This window comes from Odocoileus virginianus, chromosome 6 (assembly GCF_023699985.2).
Source record: "Odocoileus virginianus isolate 20LAN1187 ecotype Illinois chromosome 6, Ovbor_1.2, whole genome shotgun sequence".
Taxonomy (NCBI): Eukaryota; Metazoa; Chordata; class Mammalia; order Artiodactyla; family Cervidae; genus Odocoileus; species Odocoileus virginianus.
In genome coordinates, this window is record NC_069679.1 from 74,807,061 (window position 1) to 74,820,662 (window position 13,602).

General features: G+C 49.2%; 1 protein-coding gene across 1 annotated transcript in view; it reads left to right on the top strand.

Moving 5' to 3' along the window:
* The window catches only part of ESRRB (estrogen related receptor beta), a 55,231-nt gene that overhangs the window by 29,143 nt on the left and 12,486 nt on the right, over positions 1 to 13,602 (top strand). Inside the window, exons 3-4 of the mRNA XM_020892317.2 lie at positions 9,022 to 9,132; positions 10,160 to 10,321. Of these exons, the coding sequence (XP_020747976.1) occupies positions 9,022 to 9,132; positions 10,160 to 10,321 (273 nt within the window). The remainder of the gene's footprint in view (positions 1 to 9,021; positions 9,133 to 10,159; positions 10,322 to 13,602) is intronic.

A 13,602-nucleotide genomic window follows, 5' to 3' on the forward strand; every position in this document is an offset into this window, starting at 1 on the left:
TGAGGCTGCTGGGGGGTGGGGACTGTGTGGCCTCAGCTGAGCACATTCAGGGGGGTACCTGTGTTGGCACTGCGTGCCCTTGGGCACAGTATTCTGCATCTCTGAATCTTGGTTTCTTGAGAGGTTTTGTTTAACACATCTGACTCACAGTAGTTATAACTACGGAGAAGGCAATGGCACCCCACTCCAGTACTCTGGCCTGGAAAATCCCATGGATGGAGGAGCCTGGTAGGCTGCAGTCCATGGGGTCGCGAAGAGTTGGACACAACTGAGCGACTTCACTTTTACTTTTCATTTTCATGCATTGGAGAAGGAAATGGCAACCCACTCCAGTGTTCTTGCCTGGAGAATCCCAGGGACGGGGAGCCTTGTGGGCTGCTGTCTATGGGGTCGCACAGAGTCGGACACGACTGAAGCGACGTAGCAGCAGTAGCCGCAGTTAGAACTAAGGGGATGTGTTTCTCTCTCTTCCCATGAGGCGAGCTGGCAGTTCAAGGCAGACACTGCCACTTTCCTAGGCAGATGAAAGGAAAGAGATTCCTATTAAGCGCCTATTGTGTACTGGGCATATTACTATTTTGAGACATAATTACTATCAGTTCAGTTCAGTTCATTCACTCAGCTGTGTCCGAATCTTTGCGACCCCCATGGACTGCAGCACGTCAGGCCTCCCTGTCCATCACCAGCTCCCGTAGTTTACTGAAGCTCATGTCCATTGAGTCGGTGATGCCATCCAACCATCTCATCCTTTGTCATCCCCTTCTCCTCCTGCCTTCAATCTTTTCCCAGCATCAGGGTCTTTTCAAATGAGTCAGTTCCTCAAAGCAGGTAGTAATTATGTATGATTACTATATTGAGATATAATTCACCCAGGTAAAGTGTACAATTCAATCGTTCTAGGTATATTACATTATTTTAATTGTGGCAAAATATATACAACAAAATTCACCTATTAAAAGCCTTTTAAAATTTTTTCTGCTATACCATCTGGCTTCTGGAATCTTAGTTCCCCAACCAGGGACTGAACCTGGACCACAGCAGTGAAAGTGCCAAGTCCTAACCACCGGACCACAAGGGAATTCCCTAAAAATGATTTTTAAGGGAAAAAACATTTTTACATACAGTTGGCATTAAGCACATTCAGTGTTTTGTGACCATCACCACCACATGTTTCCAACACTTTTTCATCATCCCAAATAGAAATGACAATAACACCCCTCTCTCTGTCCCCGGCCCCTGGGATCCTCCAAGCTACTTCTTATCTGTTACAGTTATTTCTTATAAGTGAAATCATACAGCGTCTCGCCTTTCGTGTCTGGCTTATCTCACTTAGCATAATGTTTTCAAAGTTTCTCGATGTCATAGCAAGTATCAGAACTTCATTCCTTTTTCATGACTGAATAATATTCCATTGTATGTATAATACCACATCATATCAATGGATATTTGTGTTGTTTCTGCCTTTTGGCTGCTGTGAATAATGTGACCAAGAATATATACAGATGAGTATCTGTTCAAAGTCCTGATTTCAGTTCTTTTGAGTCCAGACCTAGGAGTGGAATTGCTGGGTTGCATTTCCACCAGTAGTTAAACAAATTTTTAATTAATCTTTTTATTTTTATATAATTGTAGATTCATATGTAGTTGTAGGAAATAATGCAGAGAGATCTCATGTTTACCCTTTACCCAGTTTCTCCCAATGGTAACATCTTGCTAAACTATAGTTCAATATCACAGCCAGAATATTTACTTTGATACAGTCACAATATGTAACAGTTTCAAGGATAAAGTATTTTTAATAATATTACTATTAGCTAACATTTATTGAGCACTCCCTATGTGTCATCTACAATATTTTAAGTACCTTACGTGCATTAACTCATTTAATCTTCACCACAATAAAGGTAAGTGCTACTGTCATCCTCATTTTACAAGTGCAGGAGTTGAGGCACCGAGGGGTGAAGAACATGCTCAAGGTCATTAAGGCAGTAAGGGGTAGAGTCAGGTCTGACCCTAAGATCCATGCTTCCTCTTTTTAGAGGCACAGACCCCTCTGCGCCTCTACACAGTTGCAACTCTCAAAACAAGCACAGTCTCCAGGCCAAGCAGTAAGTTGCAGCTGGGTAGGCCCCTGGCTCTTTGCAGCCAGGCAGTTTTTTGGCCACACCACATAGCTTGCAGGATCTTAGTTCCCTGACTAGGGATCGAACCTGTGCTCCCTGCGATGGAAGCGTGGAGTCCTAACCACTGAACCGCCAGGGAAGTCCCTGCATCCAGACTTTATAATGGAGCATCTCAGTGTGAACCTGCTCGCTCACTCTGTTCACATGGTCTTCCCCCCCTGCTCCTGGGGAAGGGTGACCAAGCACAGCCCACCTCCCCGCTGTCTTGCTTAGGGCCAGGCAGGAACAGATGTCCCCTCACAGAGCCACCAAAGAGGATTTTATGAAGGCACTACTTACAGAGCGGAGGGTGGGATCCGGGGAACCAACCAGAGGGGGTGATACACTCTGAGACTAGCAATAGCAGGGAGCATTTAATAATCTCAACCTTAAGAGACCAGAGATGAGTTGCTCCAGGAAGCCAGAGAGAACTGGGCTTGTACTTAGTGGTCAGAGTTACACTTTGGGCCCAGCAGGAAGGGAGTAAGGGTTAAGTACCCCTCTTTCCAGCTCTCTGATCAAGGCACTGCAAACCCAGCAGGAAGCCAGAGACCAGAGATCCCTGGCGATGGGGCAGGGCTGACTTGGGTAGTAGGTGGGACTAGAGGAGCCAGCTGAGGACAGCCAGCGCAGAAGGCTGCTGGTGCGGAGGTGTAGCTGGCTCTGACAGGGTCTTCTGCCCGATACACGCCGGTGGTTCTCAAACTGCCTCCAGGCAGGATTCCCCCACCAGCAATGAGGGAGTCTGTTCTCTGCTGAGGCCACACAGACTGCAGGGCCCTGGGAGGCATAGCTCCAGGGCACCATTCAGATGGAATTCCAGGCGACTGGTCCCCGGGGTGTGCAGTGTGGCCCTGGCCCCCCCACTGCTGGACTTCTTCTACCACCAGTGACTCGGGGCCCTTCGAGAGTCGCCTGGGCTCTGGCATCAGATCGCAGTCCTTCCTATGAGGCTTTGGCAAGTGACTCACTTTCTCTCATCTGTAAATGGGATAATAATAGAAGCTCCCTCATAGGGTTGTTGCAATCCCTAAATGAAATATACACATGCAGCGCTTAGAGCAGGGCCAGCACCAGGGAGCAACTGGTCAGTAGAGGTGAACTTCAGCTTATATTTGTGTCTGTTAGATTTAAGGGGGTTACATGTTGTCCAAGAAGGGGGACAGCTTCTTATCTGGGCCTGGACTCAGCTAAAGGCCTCAGTCTTCATGGTACATGCATTCCAGTAATTATCAATCTTTTTTGTATTCAAATGACACACTAATGAATACTTAATTTGGCCTGCACATGTTAAGGGATTAAACTGTACTGAACAGTCATTAAAGCAAAGGATAAGTATTTATTACAGTATTTAGAGATCTGGTACACTTTACCTGAGAATATTATTGATGCCTTTTTAAATTCAGAAAGTATCAATAAGATGATACAATCTAATAATCCCAGACAGTAACTGTAAATTACTTAGCATTTTAATATGCTCCCTGAGCCTGCCTTTTAGATATTTCACTAATGTAAGACCACAAACAATGAGTTTACTCTCGTTTCAGTTTCAAATCCCCAGCTTTATTTTTTTTCCATTTGCTGTTTGTAAAGACTTAAGTATCCTAATTTAAAAAGTAATTGCGCATCCTATCAGTGAAAATTGCTTTTTGCTGCAAGTTACAGAGAACTTGACTGCTAGTGGCTTAAGCATCAATAAATGAGATTGATTTCCCCACCAAAGAAGAAGTCCAGAGATGGGTGATTGCACAGACTTCTCAGGGGCTCACAGCGTCACAGAGTCAGGGGCTCAGGCTCCGCCTTTCTTCTCTGGTGTTTGGTGTCTTCACGTGGCTGCTTCATGGGTGCAAAGGGGTTGCCACAGCTCTAGGCTTCATCTTCCAGGTCAGGGCAGAAGGAAGGCAAAAGGAGCTGCACCAACAATGTCTGTCTCTCTTATCAGAAAAGCAAAACCATTCCCAGAAGCTCCCACCATGGGCTTCCTCTTATATCCCATGGGCTAGAACCAGGCCATATGACCAGCCTTGGTTACCAGGGAGACTGAGAATGTGGGAAACAAAATTGCTTGGACTAGCTAGGGCTCACTGTGTCTATGAAGAAAATCTGGATCCTGTTAGCATGGAAAAGGGGAAATGAAATGAAAATTGGGTAGACAACTAATAATGTCTGCTAGACCCAAAGGTTAGAATTTGGTGATCCACCTCTAAAGGATTCATGATACAACATGCTGCTGTATCTCTCTGGATGAGGACTCAGTCCATACCATTACCTCTTGGGAAGGAGCTGCTTCTTGTTCACTAAATATGTGCAGCAGAGTCAAGGGAAAAAACACACACATTGGCAGATAATAAGTATAAACATAGACCAATGTCTGTTTAGGCTGAGTGCCAAGGAATTCAGATCTCTGTCCACTGTCTCTGCCCTTGAGGGGCTGAACCTTCTCAGGGCAGAGCAGATCACATCAATAAAGACAAATGCATAGAAGGCGAGGAGGTGACCGGCCTGAAAACACTGTACAAATGTAGGAAATACAGGGCACTTGGCTATGGAAGGAGGGTGACCAAGGATGTTCAAGTCCATAAAGGGTTGTCTTGTGGAAGGGAGATAATCCTGTGGGACGGAATGCAGGGTAGGAAGTGATCTGGGGACAGAATTTAGGTCAATACCAGGGGAAATTTTCAGGAGGAATGGGTTGCCTTGAGAGAATGAATTTCTGGAGGCTGGAGAGACAAACGGAAGCTGGGGGAAGGATCAGTCCTGGACAGTCTTTTGTTTCTTTGGTCGGAAAGGCTTCATTTTAACGGGCACATCACTTTACTCAGACGCTTGATTGCCTCCCACAAGTTGGGTGCTGAACCGGGACTGCAATGATAAATGAAAGTCCTTGTCCAGGAGTTGCCCACAATCCACCAGGGAGATGGGCGCGTGGTGTACAGTGGTGAAGAGTTGTTTTGACCTTGGTGGCTGTAACACAGAAAAGACAAAGGGAGCCCAAGAATGGCATGGTCAGCTCTGCCAGGGGAGTCTGGAAAGGTTTCCCAGTAGAGATAATACTTGGACTGGGCCTTCAGAGGTGCGTCCAGGATATGTACTGCCTTTGGGGGTGGTTTGGGCTATTCATTTAGAGGGGGGCCCATCTGCCCAATCCCAGCCAGGGTCTATGACCCTGGACAGCTCTACCCTAAATGGTCATTGACAAACCCTGACTGTGGGGCAGTATTATGGGGAAGGGAGATCTCTGAACTGGGGCAGACGGGACCCTGTCCTCTAAGAGCCTGTTGAGTTGGAGGTGGCATGTGAAGTGCCTGGACACAGAGCTGTGGGAGTGATGGCCTCGCTCGGCTACTGGAACCCCTTTCCAATTTACCAGCCATTTTCCCACTATTTTGTCTTTTGTCACAAAAGCCACATGCGGCGAGCAGAGTTGGTATAACCACAGCTTCCATCTCTACACTGGGACCGAGGCCGTGAGAGCCAATTTGGCCAAGGCTGCCCAACCTGTAAGGAGGTTGGGTGGCCTGGGACCTTGATCACTGGATCCTGTGGGCTGGAGGGATTTGGGTTTGTGAGCTGAGCACGACTTGGAAAAGCAGATGGGAAGCAAAGAGATCAAACAAACCTCAATGCCAGATATCAATTTGTGCATAATCAAACCCTACAGACTCCTTTTTTTTTTAAACAGAATAACCTGATAATCAATACATTTATTGATTGGAGCTATTGACCATTGTGCTGTCAAGATCCAGAGGAGAAAATTTAGAGAGTTTATACCTGCCATGCCCTGGGAAGTCATTCCCTGGAATGGCAAAGAGCTTGAGTATTGGTTCATTTATTGGGCAAATTACTAAATCTCTGTGAGCCTCAGTTTATCTTGTAAAATGGGGATAATAACCCCTGCTGTATACCTTGTGAACTAAATACAGCAACACATACAGAAAGCCCGCCTTAAGATTGGCTGTTCTCATTCTCATTGTCAATGTGATTTACTGGAAGGTTGCACACAACTTGGGGGAAGAGTACTAATGATGATGACGGTGATGATCTTAGTAACAGCTCCATTTTCTAAGCACCCACGTGACTTACCGGGTACCACAGCAGCCCGTGGAGTAGGACGGTGAGCAGCCCCTGGTCTTAAGGAGTGCCTGATTAGGAGAATCCCAGTGTGTTACTGGAGCCCCGGAAGAAGCACCCAGCCTGGATGGGGGACTGGGGGTGGGGGCGGGTTGGAGGCAGGTTCATTCGTGCATGTATCAAGATTTTCTTGGACACCCACAATGTGCCAGGCCCTGTGTGAGGATAGAGTGTATTAGATGGGGAGGCAGGGACAGAGGTGGCATATGCCCATCTCCTTGCCCCACTGAGGGGTAGGTGCCTCCTTTTCCCCTTGTTGAGCAGCTCCCTGTCCTGTTGACAGCTGTCTGGGATCAGGCAGCCAGAGTGGGAGGGGGGAGTTCATGAGACTGGCTTCTAGCAGAGAAAGCCAGTAAAGTGGAGAAGGGCCCCACTCTGGACTCCAGGTCAGACCCTGGCACATAGTAGGTGCTCAGGAAACTGGGATCCTCACGGTCCTCTGTGCCTGCTACTTGGCGTTTTCACTCATGGTCTTGCCAGCTTTCCAGGCTGAGAAGCCTGGTGGAGGGCTGGACTCTCCTCGGGGGTAAGTAGGCAGGGCTGAGCTGCTTTCAGGCTGGGTCACAGGACAGGGTCAGGAAGACTCTTCATGGTACGGGGGCGCCATCCTTCCTGCCTTCACGTGCCTTCTCCTTCTGCCCTCCCAGAAGGGGCTGGGAGGGGTGAGCCGGAGTCCCATCGGCACACGGGTCTCGGTCTTTTGCTGAATGGGATTCGGCTGCCCCTTCAAGTTCCCGAGGTGCTGATGGAAGTGGATTATTCAGCCACGTCTGCTAGGAGACTGTGGTGCAGCCCAGCTCAAACTCTTCCTGTGCGCACGAATCACCCTGCTGAAATGCTAGCTCAGCTTCCGCCCGGGGCCAGCCCTGAGAGCTTGCAGAAGCCCTGCTACTGCTGCTGCTGGTCAGGGACCACCCTTTGAGAAGGAGGCAGTGGTCGGTGCCCCGCACACACCTGAGTAGGGTTCTATCGAGTGTGTGCTAACCTGCCACCTCGTGACTGCGGCTCTGCCCAAGGTTTTCTCTGGCCACCAGAGCCTTCTCAATGCAGACCTGTGACTTGCCAGTGACTGGGGGAGAAGTGGCTAAATGCCCCAGTGGCCCTTGTCCCCAGCACCGTAGCTGAGGCGCGTTCTACGGTGCCTCCCCGGGTCCGCGGTGAGGCTGAGCCGGTTGTCCAGAGCAGTCATCCACTCAGGAACACACTCGTATTGACTTCCTCCCTGCGATTGCCTCCCAGATAAACCGCCTGCGTTATCTCAGCATCTGATCCTGGAGCACCCACTGCAAAGGTGGCCAGTTGCAACCCATTCTGACACTCAGCACAGAAGGGAAGTTCATTGTCAGACAAGGACCAAACTTGACTACAGCCGTGTTCAGCATCAAGTACAAAAGCGCCAATTGTGGGGTAAAATGGACACTGCTGATGAAATGCCAAGTGACTGGCCCCCCCAAAAGACATTCCCTCTAGGGCAGCCTGGCTGGGTGGGCTTACAGCAGCCTCCAGGCCCTTGGCACACCCCACCCCGTGGGCCAGGAAGATGGCAGAAGGTAGGACTGGCAGGAGGAAGTGCCAAGGAAAGACAGGGCCCTGAAGACTAACTGGCTGGAGCTCTGTATTGTGATGCTGTTGACCTTTGGGGAAAGGACAAGAAGGTGAAGCCACCAAGCTTGATCCTCTGGGGCCTTGGACTCTGTCTTTGACTTCTTGCATGTTTCAGTCAAGGTCCATCTTGTGGTGAGGCAAGGAGAGCCGCTTTGCTTATGGTGTTCTCACTTGGAGCTAAGTCGATGGGCTCCAGCCATCTTTTTAGGGCAGGCCATGCAAGTTGGGGGCTACATGTAGTTGTGTGTGCCCTCGGGTGAGGAACCCACAGGAGGTTCTGTCCACCCCGCCTGCTGGCGGGGGTATCAAGTGGTAACAATGTGTGTATCCAGAATGCAGGGGCTAGGAGTGGGGTGGGTTTCCTGAAGGTGGTACGAACTCAGTGACAATAAAGGGTCTCCCTAGGATTGGGTCTTACTCCACTGGAAATCGGTGTCAGTGTGGTGTGGCCACACCTGCTTTTGCACTTGCTGTTGACATCCTTCTAGGCACTGATGTTCCAGGTGTGACCAGGACTACCTGGTTCCCATCGGTGGGGTTTGTGTAGAAGACATTTATGTCTGCATTTATGTGGAAGACAGACTTTAGAACTGAGCCCTAGAATTTCTGAGGGTGGGATCCAGAAATTGACACTTGTGACGAATGTCCACCATCTAGACGCTTCTTGTGTGAAAAGTTTGAAAGTCATTGTTTTAGCTCTTTGGAAGTGTCACCCATGGCAGGGGTTTCTTTCCTCTCTCAGCAAGCTAACTCAGTCCTGCTTGGGTTCATAGCAGATCTAAAATGATGCGTCGTCTTTCCCCAACTCTTGGAGGAGTGCTTTTGCTGTGCTTTGCCTTCTGGAAACAGAAAGACTCAAGAGCTGAAGTTTGCTTGGGAGAGATTTCAGGACAGAAAGGCAGGACCAGGCCTAGGGGAAACCCTGGATGGGTCATTACTGTGAAGATGATTATCTTAGGCTTGTCCAACCACCTGGCCTGAGGCTGGCCATGGGGCAAGGTGCAAACAGCCATCAGGGGTGTAGCCCTGAAAGATTTAGCCATTGCTGGTACTCTGAAGTCAGCGCTGACACCGCTGGTGATGTTGAACAACTCTGAGACCTTCTTCTTTTCCTCTCCAACAGGTGTGCGCCTCGACCGAGTGCGCGGAGGCCGCCAGAAATACAAGCGACGGCTGGACTCAGAGAGCAGCCCGTACCTGAGCTTACAGATTTCTCCTCCTGCTAAAAAGCCATGTGAGTTCAGGGCAGTCTGTGCCCCTTTTGCCAGCCTCTGTTGCTGGAACATCTGGGCTCCCTTGGGGAAATGCCGCCTTTGCACCGCTGGGGTATGGGGGCGCCGAGGACCACGGAAGAGGGGTGGCAGGGTCTGTCCTTGGTATCAGGTGCGTCAGGCTTCATTCAGAAGATGGGAAAGCCCATGGGATTTACAGAAAGCGAACGTGTTAGTCGCTCAGTCTAATCCACCAGGCTCTCTGTCCGTGGCATTCTCCAGGCAAGAATAAAGGAGTGGGTTGCCATTCTCTTCTCTGGGGGATCGTCCCAACCCAGGGATGGAACCTGGGTCTCCTGCATTGCAGGCCAATTCTTTACCATCTGAGCCACGAGGATTTACAGAACGGTTTTCTAAATGCAGCATGATTCCAATCTCCAGAACATGTCCCCTCACCTCCCACCGGACCTGAATCAGGGTCCTCTCAAGAGAATTCACCAGGCAGCTTCCCTTGTTGGGATATTTCCCAGCAGCCAAAATCATCACTGCCAGCAACTTTGTGGAGTCAGAAAGGGAGGGGGTGTGGGAGGAGGATGGGCTGGGAGTTTGGGGTTGGTAGGGATGCAAACTATTACACATCGAATGGGGGTGGATGACAAGGTCTTACTGCAAGCACAAGGAACTACAGCCAATGTCCTGGGATAAACCATAATGGAAAAGAATATAAGAAAGAATGTGTGTGTTTGTATATATGTGTGTGTGTGTGTGTATGTGTGTGTATATAAAACTGGGTCACTTTGCTATATAGCAAAAATGAACACAGCATTGTAAATCAACTATACATCAGTAAAATTAAAAAAAAAAAAAATAAGGAAAAATGAAGAAAGGGAGGGCGGGAGGCAGGGTGGAAGGGAGGAAGTCGAGTTTAGACATGTTTGACTTTCCTAGGGCTCCCTGGGACCCAAATCTCCTTCCAGAGCCATCTCAGGCTCCACCTTGGCCTCCTTCCTCTTTTCCCAGGCATTTACGTTCTCCCTTTGGTCTTTGCAGTGACTAAAATCGTCTCCTACCTGCTGGTGGCTGAGCCAGACAAACTCTACGCCATGCCTCCCCCCGGCATGCCAGAGGGTGACATCAAGGCTCTGACCACTCTCTGTGACCTGGCAGACAGGGAGCTTGTGGTCATCATTGGCTGGGCCAAGCACATCCCAGGTGAGCCCCACAGACTGGGGGAGGGTGTAGGCAGAGGCTAGCAGCTCTGCTCCCCATGGCTCTGGTTCTGATGTATGGAAGCCTGGAACCCAGGAGCCGTGTGGGACCTTGGCAAGCCTATTCTTCTCTGGGATCCTTTCTCTTTGTGGGATTGGAGGTGAAAAGGTGTTTGGAAGGTCCAGTGATGCTCCTGAACTGATTAGCATTCTAGTGGGGCTATGATTGCTTCTACATTAGGTGACAATCAAAGCAAGTTCTTTGGATCCTTAAAGGCCAAAGAACAGGGTTTTCTCCTTATTGATCATATACTGGGAAATAACAGAAGAGGCATTGACTCTCTTGTTTCCTATTGGTGAAGTGGAGTGGTTAAGAACGTGGACTTGGGAATCGGATTGGGGTTCAAATTCTAGGTCTGCAACTTGCTAGCTGCGTGACCCAGGGCGGGTCACCTGACCTTTCTGCACACAGGGAATGCCAGCACGACCTCCTTCATGCACTTTGACCTGGGGAGGAAATGCGAGCGTGTGTGGGATGCTTTTGATACATCCTTGATGTGAAATGCGAGCGTGTGTGGGATGCTTTTGATACATCCTTGATGTCAGCCGTATGCTCGCTATTGCCTTTTGCCTGATCTTAAGGGAGGCCAGTCTCTTAATTTGGATCCTATGATTTTAAGATCATTTCTGGCATGAGAAGATATGTAATGAACAGGTTTTGGGTGATCCAGACTTCTTGTCATTGCCTGTGGCCCTGGGCCCCTCCTTCAGCCTTTTTCAAACTGGATGAAAGGAGGGAGCTGACTTTTATCATTTGTTTATGTAGACACAGATGTCCACATCCTCTGCATCACACCTTTGCTGAGGGGCTTTCTGAAGTCTGCGCAGTTTACTCCTTTAGAATTCTGACAGCTTGGCTCATAGTGTCGGGGAGACAGCCTGTTCCCCTCTGGCAGTGGCCAATGGTAGACTCGGACTCTTCCTGGCTATGTGGCATGGGACAGTGTATCTTCCCGTCTTGTAGATCCCTTTTGTGTTTCCACTGGCTCTCAAAGCTGAATACAGCATTCGTGGTTCTGTAGCAAAGGTGTCCTAAACCTCAGATGCCAAGGCCCACAGTTGATCGGGGCAGGTCAGAAAGTCCTTATGTAAGATGCTATGTGCATGACTTACAGGAGTGAGCCTCCGGGCGGATAACAGCTCAGAGATGGTGCTGGTATCGCCGTTGGCAGGAAACCTAGAATTCCTTTGGCAGGGACTCCCGGACTCAGGGCTGGGCTCCCTGGGGATCTGGGCTGGAGCGCCCTTACTAAGGAGCTCAGCCTCTTGGGATTACACACTCAGTAGTTTTTTAATCTGCCCTGTGCTGATTCAGCAACAATGTAGGGTCAGGCCACTGTTTAAGACACCTCAGCCTGGATTGCTCCACTAACCCAGGGCAAAATGGGGCACGCCCCCCCACCCCCACCCCACACAACCCCGCTTCCCATCACATGCTCCTCTTCCAGGCTGAGCAGATAACTGCATCGCAGCAATGGCTCAGGAGTGGCTCCTGGTGGACCCGCAGGTCACTGCCTCCTTTTTTGACCACCTTGTGCCCACAGTGCCTCCCAGGGGGTGGAGCAGAACCAGGAGTCACTGCCTCCCCTGCACCCATTTTCCTTCCCACCCCCCAGCTCCATCTCTTGCCAGTGCCCAGCCAAGAGGGCAGTGAGCAGAGCAGAATGGTTGCTGAATATTCAGGCAGACCTGGGCCCTCCTCCCAGCTCTGTCCTAACTGGCTTAGAGAGAGATACTTGGTACCCCAGTGTGAGATGCTTTATTTTTTCTATGCTTCAGAGTCCCCACTTGTGAATAACAGCCCCCCACTCCTTTGGGTTGCTGGGAGGCTATGACACATTTAGCCCAGCCCTCCAACACAGTGGGCGCTTGATAAATGGCAGAGACCGTGACCATGGTCGTTGTCGTTGCTAATAGTATTAAAAGCCTCCTTTCACATCATCATTTCTCCTTGTCCAAAGCTGAATTCTTTTTGATTAAAAAATAAAATAAACATAGGGCTCATTTGTCTGTCTCAAATGCTAATTTGCTTATTTTGCATACATTTGCATGCTGAATTATTTGGGCCTGACCTTCTAGTGTTTAAGGTAAAATTAATTAATAAGGTCTCCTGCCACTGCATGTAAACTTCATATTAAGGGTGATGACATAATCAAGTGCCTGATACAGTTAAACTAATTGACTTAATCCCATCTCAGATTAGATGAAAAACTTATCTGAAGACCTGCTCACTGGCCCTTAGAAAGAGAGAGTGAGAAAGAGAGCAGACTTATACAAGTCAGAGCCCCATCCTGGGCCTTGAGTCATCAACTGTCCATCTTGGTTCCTGGACAGACAGAAGGCCTGGCTTCTTAAATCGGCTCATATTAGTGTTCTGGAGAGGAGCCCAAGCCGCTGCCCTGAATTAAGCACAGGAAACCATACCTCATGCCTCAGTGTCATCTGGTCCAGAGCCTGGCACACAAAGGGTGCTTCATATCTGCTTTTGCATGCATTTATTGAAGCGAAATAGCATGCGCACACATTGCACATGAACTGTATGTAAGCTCTCTTGAGGGATTCCCAGATGGCGTTCGTGGTAAAGAACCCACATGCCAATGCAGGAGACTCGGGTTTGATTCCTGGGCCGGGAAGATCTCCGGGAGGAGGGCATAGCAACCCATTCCGGTATTCTTGCCTGGAGAATCCTCATGGACAGAGGAGCCTGGCAGGCTACAGTCCAAAGGGTTGCACAAAGTCAGACACGACTAAAGCGATTAAGCATGCATGCACAAGCTCTCTTGCTTGGAGTTGTAGCTCCAAAGAATCCGATTCATTTCTGCCCTAAGGGTCTCCTTTGGGAATGATATAGATAATTTTAAAAAGATTTTTTTTCATGGAAAATTTCAAGGGTGTAGGGTAGACCAAATAGTATGATGAACCTTCATTACCTTGTTTCAACAATTACCCCCAAAGACCAATCTTGTTTCTTCTCTACCCACCCATCTCCCACCTCCTGTATCTCACTCATGAGAAGGAAGAGGCTTAGTTATCAAATGCAGCAGGAAAAACCACAGGATGGAACACAGAGGCAGGAAGGATGCCATGGGCTTCAGCACATGAGTTGAGCTGGGCCTTCAGGATTGATGGGCAGTGGCTATGGAGGAAAAGTCCAGAAGGGCATCAGGTGCCGTGCATGGAAGCAGACATACTCATGCGGCACTGAGTCACCAGCTTAGCCAGAAG